Here is a 17624-nt window from a genome sequence, read left to right on the forward strand (position 1 = left end):
TCATGAAATAGACTGGTTGTTGGGCCTTCTCCTCCTCTCGAACCAAAACCGTTGCCAGGGCTTCCCCCGTTATGGCTAGGTACAGGTATAGTGGCTCTCCAACTTTGGGCTTTCCGAGCACCGGGGGTGTTGCTAGGATTTCTTTGAAGTGTCTGAACGCTTCCTCGCATGCAGGAGTCCATTCAAATGCTATTCCTTTTCTCATCAGATTGAAGAAGGGTAGGGCCTTTGCTATCGATGCTCCGAGGAAGCGGGATAATGAGGTGAGGCAACCTGCTAGTCTCTGGACATCTTTGACACAGCCCGGACTCTTCATTTGGAGTATTGCTTGGCATTTCTCAGGATTGGCTTTCACTCCCCTTTGGGTTATTATGAATCCTAGGAACTTTCCGGCTTCCATGGCAAAAGCGCATTTGAGGGGGTTGAGCCTTATGCCGTGTTGTCGGAGAGATGCAAACACGCTTCCTAAGTCGTTCAGGAGGTCGTCAGGCTGCGTAGTCTTTGCGAGGATATCATCCACGTAGACTTCTATTGTCTTGCCTATGAGGCTGCCAAATATTTTGTTCATCAGCCTTTGATATGTTTTCCCTGCATTTTTCAGGCCGAACGGTATCATCTTGTAGCAATAGATTCCCCCAGGTGTTATGAATGCTGTTTTGTCCTCGTCGGGTCGGTGCATGGGTATTTGATTGTAGCCGAAATAGGCGTCCATGATGCTCAAATACCGGTACCCCGCCACCGCGTCGACGAGCACATCTATGTTGGGAAGGGGAAAACAGTCCTTGGGGCATGCTTTGTTGAGGTCGGAATAGTCCACGCACATTCTCCATCTACCATTGTGCTTCTTTACCAGAACTACATTTGACAGCCAGGTCGAGTAGTCTAGTTCTCGTATGAAACCTGCTTCTAGGAGGCTGGCCGTCTGCCTAGCCACCTCCTCTGCTCTCTCCTGGGACATCTTCCTCCTCCTTTGGGCCACTGGACGGGCGTCCGGCTTGACGGCCAGGTGATGTGACATGACCCTGGGGTCTATGCCCGGTATATCGGTGGGTGTCCAAGCGAATAGATCTCCATTGGCCCTAATCATTTCTACTAGAGGTTCTTTCAACTCATGTGGGAGGTTTCTATAAACAAAGGTGAACTTTTTCTCCGTGTCACCGACCCTGAACTTTTCCAAATCCCCCTCTGGTTCTGGTCTTGGCTTATCGTCGACTCTGGCATCTAAGTCGGCAAGAAACACTCCAGATGCTTCTTTAGACTTCTTCCTCAAGGAGAGGCTGGCGTTGTCACAAGCGCTGCCGTTTCCAGATCTCCTCTTATGGATCCTACCGATCCGTCATCAGCAACGAACTTCATAACCAGCAGCTTCGTGTTGATTACCGCCTCAACATCGTTAATCGTTTTCCTCCCCAGGATAATGTTGTAGGCAGTGGAGACCCTTAGAACCACGAACTCGGCCATTATTGACCTCCGTCCTTGTCCTTATCCCACAGAGGTCGGCAGAGATATTATCCCATCTGGCTTAATGAAGTGGTCACCTAACCCTATGACACCGTGTTGGTGAGTCATGAGATCGGCGTCCCGTAATCCCAGCGCATCAAACACGTTGCGGAACATAATGTTCGAGTCTGTCCCCGTGTCCACAAGGATTCGTTTGACGAGGCCGGTTCCCACCCTAGCCGTAATGACCGTGGGTGGGTTCTCAGGGACCTCGTCGAACCAATGATCTTCTGGCTCGAAGGAAATGGTTGGGGACCTCTTGGAGCTTCGTGCCGGCGAGGAGGAAATTTCCAGGACTTTGGCGTCTTTCTTGTGCGCAGATCTCGACTTTGGCACTGTGTTTTTGGCGGTCACCACATTTATTACGGTGAGGCCGTGATCGTTGTCTTCTGGCTCTTGTCGCCATTTCGTCGATCGGGTCTTGCCCTCGTCACCGTGGTCACTATGTTGTCTCCTCGGTTCCCTTATGAGATGGGAGAATTCAGTCAGTTTACCGTCTCTGATCGCTTGCTCCAGTGCGTCCTTCAGGTCGAAACAGTCTTGTGTTTGGTGTCCATAGCCTTTATAGTAATCACAGTAGAGACTCTTGTTTCCCCCTGTGCGATCTTTCAGAGGTCGGGGTTTCGACAATATCCCCTTTTCGGCTATTTGTTGGTAAACTTCTATGATGGGGAGGGTGAGTGGGGTGTAGTTGGCGAATTTTCTGACCCAGGGAGGCGGTCTGGGTGCTCTGCTTGGGCCCCCGTCTCTGACTTGCTCCTTCTGCCTTTCTCCATTACCGTGTTGCCTGGGTTGGTTGTAGGAGGGTTGCCGTTTGTTGGCAACCACAACTCGGCTGACTTCCTCATCATTTATGTATTCCTTGGCTACGATATGGATCTCGTGCATCGTCCAGACCGGTTTGGTGGTGAGATATTTTCGAAAATCCTCATTAAGAAGATCGTTCGTCAAACAAAGGCTGGCCACAGAGTCGGTTAGTCCCTCGATTTCCAGACATTCATCGTTGAACCGATCTAGGTACTTCCTGGTGATCTCCCCGGTGCGTTGGGTCACGCCGAGGAGATTGATTGGGTGCTTTGTCTTTGTGATTCTGGTAGTGAATTGCGCCAAGAAGCCGCGGTTGATGTCCGAGAAACCGGCCACAGAACCCTGCAGGAGGCTATTGAACCACCGTATCGCCGGGCCTGCCAAGGTGACCGGGAAAGCGCGGAACCTTACCTTGTCTCCCACTCCTTCGAGGTTCATTCGGGCCTCGAAAGCCGTTAGGTGCTCCTGCGGGTTTTGCGTCCCATCATACCTCATGTCCGTTGGTTTGACGAAATGCTTCGGCAACCGGACCTCGAGGATGGAGCGGTGGAACCGGGTGGCGCCCATGATGACGGGTTGCCGTGTTCTCTCAGACCTTTCATTTTCACGGTCCCGTCGCATGACGCACGCCCGTTTTCCCCGAGCGTAGATGATCGTATCGTTTCGCCTCCTAGGGCGTTTCCGATCCTCCGGCTACTTTCCGATTCTGATCTCGGTATGGAGGTGCGCCGGGAGCGACTGCTTCGGTGGGAGGTTCTTTCCCGACTCTCGGGAGACTGAGAGTAATCAGGGTCGGAGGTCTGCTGACGATGCTCCTGGTCTGCTAGTTGGCGTTCCAGGTTCTGCACCCAGTGGCGCAGCTCCTGCATTATCCTGGCGTTGTCACTGCCAGTTCCCCCGAAGGGGCGCCTCTCTTGAGCTCTCGACTGCAACCCGGTTCGTCGTGGAGGGGATCTTAATCGCTCGCGGGGCGAGGCAACGGAGGCCGCCCCCTCGGGGGCCGCCGCGCGTCCGTGGTCCCCTGGACCCGGCACGATCTCTATTCAGCTTCGGTGGCACGATCCCCACAGACGGCGCCAATGTTCGGTAGGTCGTGTACTGGACGGTTCGGGGTGATCCTTGTGGCTCCGTTTGGTTGATGTATTTGATGAGACATAGACATAGAGACACAGACATTAAAGACATGGACATAAAATATTTGTGTCTATGTATTGTGTTTGGCAAAAATAAGAAACAAGACACATATATTAAAAAAAGACTGAATTACCCTTCATTCAACCACAAGTTTTTACACCATTACAATACACCTATTATCCCAAACAACGCATGTCATCATCATTAAATTTTTATTTCTTCTAATAATTTTTTATTTCTTCTAATACCATCTTAAATTATCATTTAAATATTAAATATATAATTGTTCTTGAAAAAAAATAGAAAATTAAAGTTCAAAATTTATCAAAGATTAATCAAAATTTAAATAAATAAAAAAAATTAAATGTACAAATTTTTTTTGAAAAAAATAGAAAAGTAAATTTAGTTGTAGAATCTAAAAGAGAAAGAGAAAAAAAAAAGATTTGGGAAGATAAGAGGACAAATTTTAAAAACTCAATAAGGGTAAAAGAGTAAAAAATTAGTGTCTCACAAGTTGTGTCTCAGTGTCTCACCAAATTGGAGGTATACAAATTTAGTGTCTCCGTGTCCATCCGTGTCCTCCCGTGTCCTTCGAAAATCTGTGTCTCACCAAACCAAACAGTAGACATGTGTCACCGTGTACCACTGTATCTATGTCTCAGTGTCTATGTCTCAGTAACCAAACGCTACCTGTGTGAATAGGTGGGACGTGGCCTGGAATGGGTCGCGAGGGTGAGACGAGGAACCGACATTCCGATCTTTCGAAAAGAGAGGGGAGGTGTCACCTGCAATGACACTCCGACGCTCAAGTCAGTTGAGTGTACAGGCGAAAGGGGGGGTAAGGTAGAGTGTGACGTACCTTGGGGGAAGGACAGGTCATTCCCCATTTATACCGTGTCAGAGGTGGGCCCCTCAAGGACAGGCCCACTTTCCTCAAAGCTTTCTCACAGCTGTAGCGGAGAGCTGTCAAGAACGCGTGTTCAAATCGCGTAGCGAGCAGTACGTACCCAATCGTTCGGGTCGGGTCGTCATGAGGTCGGGTCGACCCGCGAGTGGTTTGGGCCGGGCCGTAACAGTATGCATGTATGGCATATGCTCTGCCCATATTGTTTATGTAAAAAAATTGCAAAAAAAAAAAAATACATAGAAAAAGATGTTGTGACAGAGTCAGAGTCAGTGATCCAGAGTGAAGTATATGATGCAGGCCAATAGTAAATCCATCAAAGTCACTATCCATACATGGTGACAAATTAAATATTGTTTTTACGTGGTGAATATGGTCGTTCTGTTATTGTCACCTGTTACAAAATTAAAGAATCGCCACTTATACGGTTCCATCAACATACACAAATATGGTAAGAGTAGTGCCAATAATTCACTGTCAAAAGAGCAGAAGTTACAGTGACCACAGTCAAATTAATCATTCAGTTCTCATTTTCAGCTATTATCATAAAATATGTTAATTGTACATAAAATTGGAGAGGTAGCGAATGAGAGACGAGTCACTATTGCTAGAGATAATTAAATACCTTAGTTTACACAAATAAATAAATAAGTAAAAAGACCACAAATTAATTTTAATATGAAAGTAAAAATACATTGTAACACTTTTTATTTATTATTTAATTTCAATTAAAAAAAAAGCAAGAAAGTCAAGTTTCTAAGCACTTAAAGTGATAAATGGTATAGTTCTCTTCCAAAAGAATTTTCCATAATTCAAATTTAGACTTTGTAGTTAAGATTTAACTAATACTAATGCGTTTCAAAAAACAATAAGAAATTAAAGTTCTCTAAAAATTAACTTACTATGAAATTGAAACGTAAAAGAAAATATAAAATAATAAAATTATATAACCAAGCAATTTTATCGATCAAGTCTCAATGAGATACACATTTTTTTAACGTGGTGGTCATTGATTTTTATTTTTTTTATCTTCTTTTATTATCATTATCATCATTATCATTATGGACATCTTTTTCATTTTCTTTTTCTCTTATATATGTTTAAAAAACTAGAGCACATAAATTTTAATTCATAATATAAAAATTTTGGTGTACAACACAAATTTTAAAAGACCATATACTTAAAGAATGGACAACTAACCAACAAAATTCATACAGTACAAAAAATTTTAGTATATAACACATAAATTTTTTATGCAAAACACAAATTTTTAAATGACTACAATTAACTCACCTAATTAACAAAATATATTCGCAATAAAAATTTATTTGTTATATGTAAAAAATTTTTTACTATATCAATAAAAGTTTTACTATGTACAAAAATTTTTGTGTTGTATACGTATAACATTATCGAATATAAAATATAATAAAGAGTCAAAATCGTAAAAAAAATAAAATACTATAGAATTTAAATTTTAAATCTTAAATTCTAAATCTGATTATATAATCGTTGATTTAAAATATAAAATAATACTACATAACTAATAAAATTTAGGGTAAAAAACCATAATAAGCCAAGGTAAGAAGTGTGTAACGTAAATATGCCAAACCGAAAATCGTTTCAGCAATAAGCCAAACACTATCTTTATGTAATTCGAACCAAGGTGGTTCGAACTACAAACCTTAGTAAATCGAACCAGGGTGGTTCGAATTAGGGGAGAGGAAGTTTGAACGTAATTCGAACCAAGGTGGTTCGAACTCCTCATGCACATAATTCGAACTGGCCTAGTTCGAATTATTCATTCGCAACCAAACCATGTAATTCGAACCAACCTGGTTCGAATTACCCTTGACGTGCTCCTTCATAATTCGAACCAAGGTGGTTCGAATTAGGGGAGAGGAAGTTTGAACGTAATTCGAACCAAGGTGGTTCGAACTCCTCATGCACGTAATTCGAACTGGCCTAGTTCGAATTATTCATTTGCAACCAAACCATGTAATTCGAACCAACCTGGTTCGAATTACCCTTGACGTGCTCCTTCATAATTCGAACCAAGGTGGTTCGAATTAGGGGTGATTCGGCTATATAAGGAGTTCGAATCACCCTCATTCGAACTATTATTCCTCCCCCCTACCCCACAAAATCTCAGAGAAAACGACCCAGATTCTCTCCGAGGAAGACTTGAACGGAATACTCTGCTCATGGGGGACGATCCGGCACGGTTATATCGCTTGGACGGAGTCGTTCATATAGCCGGGTCATCAACGAGGAGGTTAGTACGGAACTATTTTTTATTCTAGCAGTATTTGTGCCTTAGTGGTTTTGCATGTGGGTTAGATGGTGGTTTATGTTAGTGGTTTATGTAGGTGGTTTATGTTAGTGGTTTAAGTTAGCGGTTTAAGTTAGTGGTTTATGCTAGTGGTTTAGGTTTGTGGTTTAGGGTAGTAGTTTATGTTAGTGGTTTAAGTTAGCGGTTTAAGTTAGTGGTTTATGCTAGTGGTTTAGGTTTGTGGTTTAGGGAAGTGGTTTATGTTAGTGGTTTATGTTAGTGGTTTAAGTTAGTGGTTTCTGTTGGTGGTTTATGTTGGTGGTTTATGTTGGTGGCTTATGTTAGCGGTTTTTGCGAGTGGTTTAGGGTATGTGGTTTTATTTAGCAGAATGGTTTGTTGATGATTTATCGTGCTGCTTACGGTTGTGGTTGGTTTTTATGCTGGTTCTAACTATGCGGTTCATTTTGTGCGCAGCCCCAGCGATGCATTAGGAGCATGCGGCGGCAGCAGGGCATGCGACTTGATGACAGATACGTTCCGTACTTGCAGATGGCAGGTCTATACCATCTTGCAAGGCTGAACGACCGATGGTTCCGGCTAGACGAGGCCCTTGTCAGTGCATTCGTGGAGCGATGGCGTCCCGAGACGCACACGTTCCATATGCCGTTCGGAGAGTGCACGATCACACTCCAGGACGTGGCATACCAGCTGGGTTTGCCAGTGGACGGCCGTTACGTGAGCGGGTGCTTGTCAGAGTTCCATATATACATCGAGGGTGGCCGTCCAGCCTGGGTCTGGTTCCAGGAGTTGCTCGGAGTTATACCTCCTCCCAGTCAGGTTCAGAAGTACGCAGTGAACTGCAGCTGGTTTCAGGAGACTTTCGGTGAGTGCCCTGAGGATGCTGATGATGACACTGTGCGCCGATATGCCCGTGCGTACATCATGATGTTGTTGGGCACGCAGCTGTTTGCGGACAAGTCAGGGAAGCGGATTCACATCAGATGGCTTCCGTATGTAGCGAGGCTGGAGGAGCTGGGTACCTACAGCTGGGGTTCTGCCGCACTGGCTTGGTTGTACCGGTGCATGTGCCGAGTGGCGAACAGACATGTCGTCAAGTTAGTGGGCCCGCTTCAGCTACTTCAGTCATGGATCTTTTGGCGCTTTCCTCGCTTTCCTGGGCCCGCTTCGCACCTTCCAGACCGAGCTTCATTAGTACAGCGCTAACAAGGTCATTATAAGTCGTCGTAGAAGTTACGATAATACATAGAGGATTCTTATCTGTGAACTTTACTCCGGAACGAGTTTTTCTATTAACAGATCCTCTGTGGTGCACCAAAACCACAAAACTCTCCTCACTAGCCATCTTACTCCCTCTAATGAGACTAACTCACGTTTAGAACCATATATATACAGCTCAGTCTCAAACTAATTCGAACCGGTCTGGTTCGAACTATGATTTGTGTAATTCGAACCAGCCCGGTTCGAATTACACCGGAAGCGTCTCTCTCTATAATTCGAACCAACCTAGTTCGAATTACATTCATTCGTAATTCGAACCAAGCTGGTTCGATTTATTACCAACCCAAAACATCTAATTCGAACTCACCTAGTTCGATTTACTCACAAATACAGTTCGAACCAACCTGGTTCGAATTATATAAAAATACGATCTGGCTTATTGCTGAAACGATTTTTGCTTTGGCTTATTTACGTAATTTTTGGAGTCAGTTGGCTTATTATGGTTTTTTACCCTAAAATTTATATTTTTTATTAATATTTGATCAATACTAAATTTTAAATGCTAAATTTTAAATTTTAAATTTTAAATTCTAATAATATAAAAATAAAACATTGACTTTACGTATTGGCTATTTATTATATTGACCTCTTAATATTTTTGTAAAATATAATAAATAAAAGAGAGAATATTTTGTTAAAATAGAACGAGATATGAATAGTAAAGTTCACCCAAAATTTAGCCGATTTCGGCTAAACTAATTTTCATTGGAGGTTCCATGTTTTGTCTTTTATCAGCCAAGATATGAATATCAAATTATAGAGTTAGGCCTAGTCTATAAATAGCTGAGGCCCATTCTCATATTCACATACCCAACAATTTTGCTGTGCATTAAGAAAAAACAAACAATCAAACCAAAAAATGAGAAAAACACAAGAACTTTGGCATAGTATGCCAAAAAACAAAAAAGAACTTTGGCATTATATATATATTCAACCAGGCGATTATATGTTTCCCTGTAGTCTAAAGATGAACTTTCATATTTAGAAGTTAGTGGAAATTTCCTGAAAGTAGACTTATTATGAAGAGATTAGTATTTAGTAAGGATAATACAAGGTAATATATTTATTATATTAAAATTAATTTGGTTGATCGAGTGATCCGTTCAGCTTAAGTAAGTATCACAGATTTGAATCATATTTTGTATGTGCAGTAATTTATTGGCCAATGACTCTTAAATAAAGTTTAGATCCGCAACAAGTTAGTTATTAGCTTATCGAGTTCGGAGATACTCTAAACAATAAAAAAAAATATATTTATTATATTAAAATAAACTTGCTGGAACCTCAACTTCAGGACAAGTTAGAAAATGTTTAATATAGTAGAAAGGTAATTAATCTAAACATATTATTTTTTAACAATAACTTAGGTATGATAAGCACATATCCCTGTAAGATCATGAATCTTTATGTACACATTAGAAGAAAAAAAATATATTAATAATCTAATATTGAGTTGCCAACAACATTAAGAAACTAGATCGAAATAAAGGGATTAGATAGTTCGTTCTTCTTTTACAGTCACCGAGCAATAATGCATGTAATAATCTCCATATAGGTAGCAACAAAGTATGAAACCTAAAGCCAAAAAAATGCAAACTTAATAACAATTAACAATTAAACTAATGAATGAAGGAATGCTAGAATTGTTGTTACTTGTTAGCAATGAATGTAGTACACTGAATGTAGTACACACACGCACCAGTTTGTTGATGGTGACTCGTGAAGGGATTGCACATGGGATCTAAATTCAAAAGTTCGGATAGGATAACCGTTACACCATAAAAGCAATGGAACATTGGCAACCACCTTCAAGACCCTATAATATACACACATGTACAACTGTTTGACATACTCTTTCATTTTCGGTATTTTTTATTCTCTTCATATTTAAAAAAAAAAATGTCTTACTTGCCTTTATGATGACTTTTCTCCTCTTTGGCATTGTAACCGGTCAATGTCTAGTTTGTAGTCACAAAAAGTTTCTTTTATTCATATTGCATTTTGCATATACATATATTTCTGTGAACATCTTCGTTAGGTAAGCAAATAGGGTCCAACCTGCTTTCTCCAACTTCTATTTGGACTGTATTTTAAGACCCACTAAAGGGGGAAAAAAAAGTAAAAAACATTTCATTCCATTTACTTAAATCTAACCCTAATTTTATCTTTGACTAATTCACACTTAAGTAAAACAAAAGCAACTGAAGCAGTGAAGCCGCACTCCCCTTCTCTCCCCAGTCCCCATGCCCACCCCTGCGTTGGTTTATAAACCTAATCCTAATTTTTGAAATTTTAAAATAAATTTTTTTTAAATGTTGTTCAAGTTAGCTCATAGTGGAATTGGTTCCAGACTTTTTCTTGTATGAATGTCAATGATATCTGGGATCTGGATAATTGGAAAATGCAAAGGCTCTTTTCGTAGATCCCACACGAAATTGGCAATCAACTTCAAACAATGCAGAGACCTAACCTTGGCACAAATACCGACAGATCGAAATGGAAAGTTAATTCAGATGGTGCTTATTCTGCAACCGTAAGTTATGGGCAATTGTTGTATGTGGCAAAGGATGCAAGCTTCAACCTTGTCCGGTGAAGTTAACCCTATCAAGTCGCTAGTGGCTATTTTTCCAACAACACACAAACTAAATGAAGTTGTTTTTGAAATTTTAAGTTTACTACAGTGTGTATGAATTATTTCTCTGTTGTATATGCTTCGAAGTTGGCAGAAAAGGATATTTTATAACAATGTACTTTTTTTGTAATCAATAATTCTCCTAATGAGGTGTGTATACTTTTTTTGTAATCAATGACAATCTTAAATTTGATATCACACTTAAAATAAGACCTAATTGGAAGAAAGAATTGAAAATACTAAAAACAAGCAGTTACAAAAGTGTATTTACATTATAACACGTATAGATAAATAAAGCACTGAAGCAGTTAACTTGTGTTTACAAAAGAATCACTACTAGAAGATCATCAAACATAATTGAATTGATTATTTACACAGAAAATAGCAGCAAAATTCACCTTTTATTTGGAGATAGCAGCCATCTTACTTGAGACGTTAGGTCCATGACCATAACAACAATGGTCCAAAAATTTGGACCAGCAATTGTACCCTCAGACTTAACTGTGTGTGAGTGCACATTTCTCCCACTTGTGCTACTTTTCCGTTGGGACTACTTATCCGTTTCTCTCATCAACTAAGGAATGCTACATATTTGGTGAAAAGAAAAACAACTCCATGTGACCGTCAACATTGCTATAAAATATGAAGGCAGAAAAAAACAAACTTTCTAAATGGTATTTAATTATTTATGCATGGCACTAATGGGTAAATGGAAAATAGAATAACTCCGGCAACTTAGAATGGTTTATAACATTGTATAGGTTCAGTAGTAAGCAAATTCATCTATTTTCTCCCTTTTGTTTATCTTTTTCCCACGGTATTCCTAAAAATTTGTCGTTGCCAATAAACTTCTGCATGTATAAAACGAAATTTGAATTTCTGACACTTGTTTAAACGAAATTTGAATTTCTGACACTTGTTTAAACAAACTAAGCTAACTACTAAACCAACACAAGTGGAGTGAGTTCATCTATTTTCTATTGTCATCAAGTCCGCACCAAAGGAGAGGAAACCTCAAGTCAGATTTCTTTGATGTATTTTTGTACAGTACTAGTTACACTACACTTTTAGAAGCGTTACGAGATGATGACCTATAAATAGTGATAGTGACAGTACCTGGAAGGGCCGAAGTATATGTAGAAAGAAACTTTGTCAATCGCCATCAATTCTTGCAGATTACACCGTTGGCATGATTTTATAATTTGATTCACCTTGAATTGCGTTGTTATTTGAATATTGTCGTTATATGCTGCTACCCCTAGTCCCTACCCCTTAATGTAGCTACAAAAATTCTGGCTTTTATGTCTATCACGTAGTGCCTTAAATGCAACCTTGAAATCCACATGCACCATGAATGGGCCATGTAAACTTGTCCACATTCTCAGATAGTCATAATCATTCATCTAATGCCTAATGGGTTTGGGAAGAAACATTATGATCCCTTTATTCATCTTCTGATGAAATTTAACATTGTGAAACTTTGATTTACAATATAGGGAAACTTCCTAAGAACAAATAATGGCCCCGGTACAAAATTTTCTATGCACCAGCTATCTCTGCTACTAGTTCTTCTAACAACAATCTCTCAATTTCCCTACCTATTACATCAATTTCATCTCCTAAGTCCAACCACTGTGGTTCCTTAACCAACACCTTCCCCAAAGCATCATCCTTCACTTTTCCCTGGCTTCCCAGCAACCTGAAAAGACCATCTTGGATCCGATTTTCGATCAGTTTAGAACCAACATTTGTTGTTGCACGGCTCACCCATGGCTGCAAGTTCATGGATTGATTGTGGATCTTGACAATTCCGGAATTTATGCGGTCAAAAAGCAACCGTCTTTCAGACCTTGAACAAGTGGTCCAATCACAGTACCTCTTTTCAAGTTCATTAAACACTGAGAGACTTAGAGGGGATTCCAGAGAATGCCAAAATTCAAAATTTGGATCAGGTTGAGCGCCATCGATGCCAGATTCAGACAACACATCAATAATGTAGGAAGACTCCCAGCTATCTTCAGTTCTGCATAATCGATTGTCTTCTGACAATGACAATCTAGTAGATCCTTCCCCACACTCTTCATCGCTTGAAATTAGCACAGATCCCTCCGCATATCCTTCGGATTCCAACTTCAGCAACTGGAGCTGCATTCGGAGCCCTGTAAATAATAATGTTTCATTAGAACAATGGAATGGAGTGAAAGATAAAAGTCTCAACAAAAGATTAGAATAATTTCCTTCAGTCAAGCACAACAGCCAGGAGTATGAGAGCATCAGATTCATATATATATGCTGGTGATTTGTCATGTCAAAAAGCTATTTTATTCAAATCACAATTATCAGTTTGATCACACATACAAGATTAGCAAGAGATTGTTATGATATATAAGCTCAAAACCATCAACAAAATTGGCAGGAGAATGATGTGGTAATTATGAAGTCATAGATGATTTAGTCAAATTATTATTAAATTAAATGTAGTCAATGTAATTATGACTTATGAAGTAATAGCGATTCAGGATATAGTTATGATTAAATAATCAAATTTAACTTGTAACATTTAATAGACAAATTGACCGAAAATTTAAAAGTAAGCCATCAACCCCAAAAAAAGGATATAGACCTAGAAATGCATTTACATTTTGCATCTTATTATTCCAAAACTAGGATGCTACTGTTACAAAATAGATACACCAAACAAATAATATGGAACAATACTAATTGATCTCCATTTTCTAAATTGTGTACAATCCATACTGATGGAAAGATATTGTCAGCCCAACGTGCAAACAACAAAGGTTAATAGATGATGGAACTCAAACTATCTGCATGATTGTTTCTTATGAAATAAAACAAAAAATATAAAATTGAAAAAAGCCTCTGATGTTGAATCAACATAGTTAACTCTTCCTGTTTATTGTTGATGTAATTGTGATAAACATATGGCATGAGGTTTGAGTGGCTAAAGGAAATTAAATATTGAGCTAGACATGAAAATGGCGTATTAAACACAATATGCAAAAATAGAAATACATCCCCAGTTCAATTACCTTGCAGGTCAGCACTGAGACTTTCAAAACACTCGGAACATGATGATGACAGATCATCTGTAAAAGAAGGTTCCAGGACTGAGACTGGACTGGGTTGATCAGTATCTTTACCACATGATGATTCAAGTCCAGGTACAGGTGGTTGAAAGCAGTCTGAAGTTCCATCAGAAGACCCAGCAGATAGTTCCTGAAAATATTACAACACATCAAGTATGGAACAGGAAGAAGTTTACAATTTTTTTATTAATAATTGCAGGCCACCCCATCAGATCATGAGAAAATAAAACTATCCTCTGACAACAAAAAGTTTATTGAAGCATCTATTACAGTGGAAAATTAGCTGTGCAAGCACTTAACACAATTTCTAAGAAATTAACAAGTTTCAAGGCTTTCCACATCTCAATTTAGTGCATAAGTCCGAAAATAATGATGAAATACCTATGAAAATATTTGCAAAGTGCAAGGAGAGTTAGGCTGAAGCAAACAAAAGAGATAAGAAAGAAAATTTTGCAGAAACTGTATAAAACATCAAAATACCAATGGAGGATATTAGAAACTTAACCTGCTGAATTGAGTTATCTTTGTCAGCAATCCTGTTGTCACCTTTGATCAAAACAAGAGATGTTTCAGGCAGTACTTTATCAGAAGGTTCACAAGACCTGTCTGCATCTTCATTTGCCACACTCACAATAGTATCAGGAAGCACACTTGTATCTTTGAGGGTCACAGCAAGAGATTCAGTGGTCGGAACATCTAGTTTAGGTGAACCTTCTTCAAGATTGATTTCCATTTTATTCTCAATGGCACTAAAGCTTGGTGAAAACTCATTACCTTCCAACTCAGACGAAAGCATAGACCAAGATTTCTTGTGACCAGATCTTGTGCTTCTACTATTTACACCATGCCTCTGATCATGACTCCTTCCTCTTCTCCTCTCCCGTCTAATGGCTTCCTTTGGCATCCTAAATCGATCATCACGAAGCACTTCATTGCGCATGATTGTTCTAGGACTTCCAAAGACATTAGAAGAAGCAGGTAGAGATCTTGACCTTGGCAAACTTCCAATACATCCATCCTTCCAACCATCCCTGCTGCTGATACCCAATGGTTCAACCCACCCAGCAGGTTTATTACGGTGCCGTTCCTCAGTAAACCTTCCATCAAAATTTGTGGTCTTGACATCCTTATCAGTGATAGCAAGCATTTCTGCAAGTGTGCTGCTCTTGCTGATAATTTGTATCTCTTGAGACTTGTGCGCCATTTTCCACCTTTCTGATAATCTCTTCTTTGCCTCCCTACTCACAGATGATTCACCAGAATGTGATGACCTCCTGCTACAATTATTAAGATCAGAAGAGTTTCCCCAAGTAGCAGGAGTTCCAACTGATTCCTCAGTAGATTCATTTCCAGATACACTGCAAGAACTATCATCCCCAGCATATCCTCTAAGTCTGGAAGATGGCAACATCACGCAACCACCATTGTTCAAACTATTTTTCATTTGACGAGTGATTTCCTTAGCAATTTCTCTAGATTCCAAAGAGTTGTGCCTCAATGGCCGGGCAGTATCAGGCAAATTAATCTTTTGCGGATACATTTTGGAGTCCCTATATCGGATATCTGAAAATTCAGTATCATTTGCATGCTCAGACTGAAAAAGATGTGGAGAACAAGGAGATGAAACATTCCTGGCAGCACTCTGGGATTTCCCAAGATTAGGCTTTAGGACAACTATCTTTGTAGGGGAAGCACCTTGCTCATGTTTTCCCTTTGACTGAAGCTTTGAATATCGCGGTGAACTATGCATCACATGTCTTCTGTTGAATTGCCGAGGATATCCATCATGTTGCCTTTGATGAGATTTATCATAACTCAACAGTGCTGTGTCGGTATCTAATCTCCAGTCAAACTCATTTCCATACTTCTCAATTTCAGGTAATTGCATAGCTTCTGTGTGACCCAAATGTGATTCGAAAGGATCAGCTTGAAGATCACTTAGATGCTTTTTAAACAAAGAATCTGGCCGCTTAAAGTACTTCAGAAGAAGTTCCTTGTTAGAGTCAAGCACCTCAAGTGTATCATGGAAATCCCTCGATGACTGTAAATCCTGATAAGTTGCAAGGCGTTTGGCATCCATAAACTTCTGCTCAATGAATGACATCTCTTCGTTGGCATTCCTCAGGTCATTTGCAGACACGTGTGATGAATACCTGCTGCTCTCTACCATTGGGATCTCTGAGACCTCAAACACATCCTTAAATTCTTGTTGATCCTTTGAGCTCCTCCTAGAGGACCGACCATCGTATGATGTTCCTCTGTTTCGCACTTTCTCTACAGGATTTTCTGATGAATCCTTTTGCTGCTTGTTAGTAGGCAGGCCATCCAGACCCATCAAACGGGCAATAACACCTGGATTTCTTCTTTTTGACTCGGTTTCTTGCGACATCTCATCAGCTAGTAACTTCTTAATTGGAGTTCCGAATAGTTGTTTTGAAGATCTCCACCCAAATTTGAACGAGAACTGCAACAATCAGCAAATTTGGTAATAACAGTTAGATTTTGTTACTTATATATATATATATATATATATATATATATAACTATAACAAATAACTACGCATAAATTAGAACAGTGTAAATTCAATCAACACACGAATTTAAAAAGCCATTAATTTACACTGCAAAAGTTAGATCTTCTTCATTCATGAATGTGCACTGACATAAATCATTATTAAAATATATATACATACACACACTTACGGAATCTTTGTCTGCAACCCCACCACCGCAAGAAACAGAATCAGGAGACAAATCGGGAACTTGTCGCTGCCTATGAACTTGCTTACTCCCTGAAATGAATTATACAGCAAAAGTTAGTATGAAATGAAAATTCAGATGTCAGCGGCAGTTAACAATTTAACAATTACGAAATAAATAAGAATAATGACGACAAAAAAAATGTTCAAAACTACTGAAATATAATCAAGGCAAGAATAAGAATCAGCAAACTTCTCACTGAGAATCAAAATAAAAATTAAAAAAAATAATGCAATATTTTGCCGTCAACTTAACACTGCGAGAAGCATAATTGAAGCATGGAGTTGAACAGTAAATAAATTAAGCACTGTGATCAAAAGGCATCATTACAATCTCAAATTCATTTTAAATAAATAAATAAATAAGTGTACGCAATTATACCAAGAGCACGCCAGGAACAATACAAAAAACCAGTTCATGAGTCCTGTATAAACCCAAAAATAATTTTAAAAAAAAATAAGGTCTAATTAAGACTCTTCAGCCTTCGAAACGCTTCATTTCAAATCTTCCCCTTTTTTCCCACCAAAACTAGCAGTTCTTATGCTTATGCTGTAAATGCTCGAGTCAAAAGGGGGAAAATGGTAAAGAAAGAGCTGAAGTTCTTGCTTCTGAGATGAACCAAGCTTCAACTTCATATTTAGAGAGAGAAAACAATATTTGAAAGAGAGAGAGAGACCTTGAGGAAGAACAAGAGTGTGCGGTTGGTTCCTGGAAGCAACGGGGGACCTGCGGTGGCGAGAGTTCTCCATGTGGACGAGTCATACACGAGAAACCGGGGAGAACATGCAGATCGAGAGAGTACGGACGAGAAGAGATACTCAATTAGTAGAAAGAAGAAGAAGAAGAAGAAGGTGGTTGAGGAAGGAAGGAACTAGGGCAGGGAAAAACAATAGTGAAAGAAAAAAAAAACAAAACCCCTAGGATGCTGAGCTAAAATTCAAACAAATCTAGAAACAACAAAAAAAAGGAAAGGAAAGGAAAGGGAAAAAAGAAAGTGCGTGATAGGCGCAGAAAAGAGGGAAGGAAAAAAGTGAGGTAAGAGAGAGAGAGAAGAAGATGGAAATGAGATTATTGAAGGAAGGGGGTTTGATTTTTGAGGTAGTAGAGAGCGAAAGAAAGAAAGTGGGAAGGAAAGAGAGAAGTTAGAAGAGAGAGAGGGAAAGCATTAATGGAGGTCCGTTAAGAGCGTGGGAGAGGGGGGGTGGGAA

The 17624-nt window shown here is 39.6% G+C and overlaps 3 protein-coding genes across 4 annotated transcripts; 1 reads left to right on the forward strand and 2 right to left on the reverse strand.

Moving 5' to 3' along the window:
• Positions 1 to 1482: 1482 nt before the first annotated feature.
• On the reverse strand, positions 1483 to 2928 carry LOC130962786 (uncharacterized). Its single transcript, XM_057888952.1, has one exon. The coding sequence runs from the start codon at positions 2926 to 2928 to the stop codon at positions 1483 to 1485; it is 1446 nt and encodes a 481-aa protein (XP_057744935.1).
• Positions 2929 to 7113: 4185 nt separating this feature from the next.
• Positions 7114 to 7842, forward strand: LOC130962787 (protein MAIN-LIKE 1-like). Its single transcript, XM_057888953.1, has one exon. It carries the CDS (start codon positions 7114 to 7116, stop codon positions 7840 to 7842), a length of 729 nt encoding a protein of 242 aa, XP_057744936.1.
• A 3842-nt stretch (positions 7843 to 11684) lies between these two features.
• LOC130962159 (uncharacterized) lies at positions 11685 to 17343 on the reverse strand. 2 transcript variants are annotated; one of them, XM_057888272.1, is made up of 5 exons: positions 17093 to 17343; positions 16360 to 16448; positions 14162 to 16120; positions 13600 to 13786; positions 11685 to 12708 (listed from the first exon to the last, which is right to left on the reverse strand). In XM_057888272.1, exons 1-5 carry the CDS (start codon positions 17163 to 17165, stop codon positions 12089 to 12091), a joined length of 2928 nt encoding a protein of 975 aa, XP_057744255.1. In that variant the 5' UTR covers positions 17166 to 17343; the 3' UTR covers positions 11685 to 12088. The 2 variants fall into 2 exon arrangements, with proteins under 2 accessions (XP_057744255.1, XP_057744257.1); XM_057888274.1 differs by lacking the exon at positions 17093 to 17343 and having other exon boundaries at positions 16350 to 16441.
• Positions 17344 to 17624: the final 281 nt, after the last annotated feature.

The sequence above is a fragment of the Arachis stenosperma genome, chromosome 2 (assembly GCF_014773155.1).
Source record: "Arachis stenosperma cultivar V10309 chromosome 2, arast.V10309.gnm1.PFL2, whole genome shotgun sequence".
Lineage (NCBI taxonomy): Eukaryota > Viridiplantae > Streptophyta > Magnoliopsida > Fabales > Fabaceae > Arachis > Arachis stenosperma.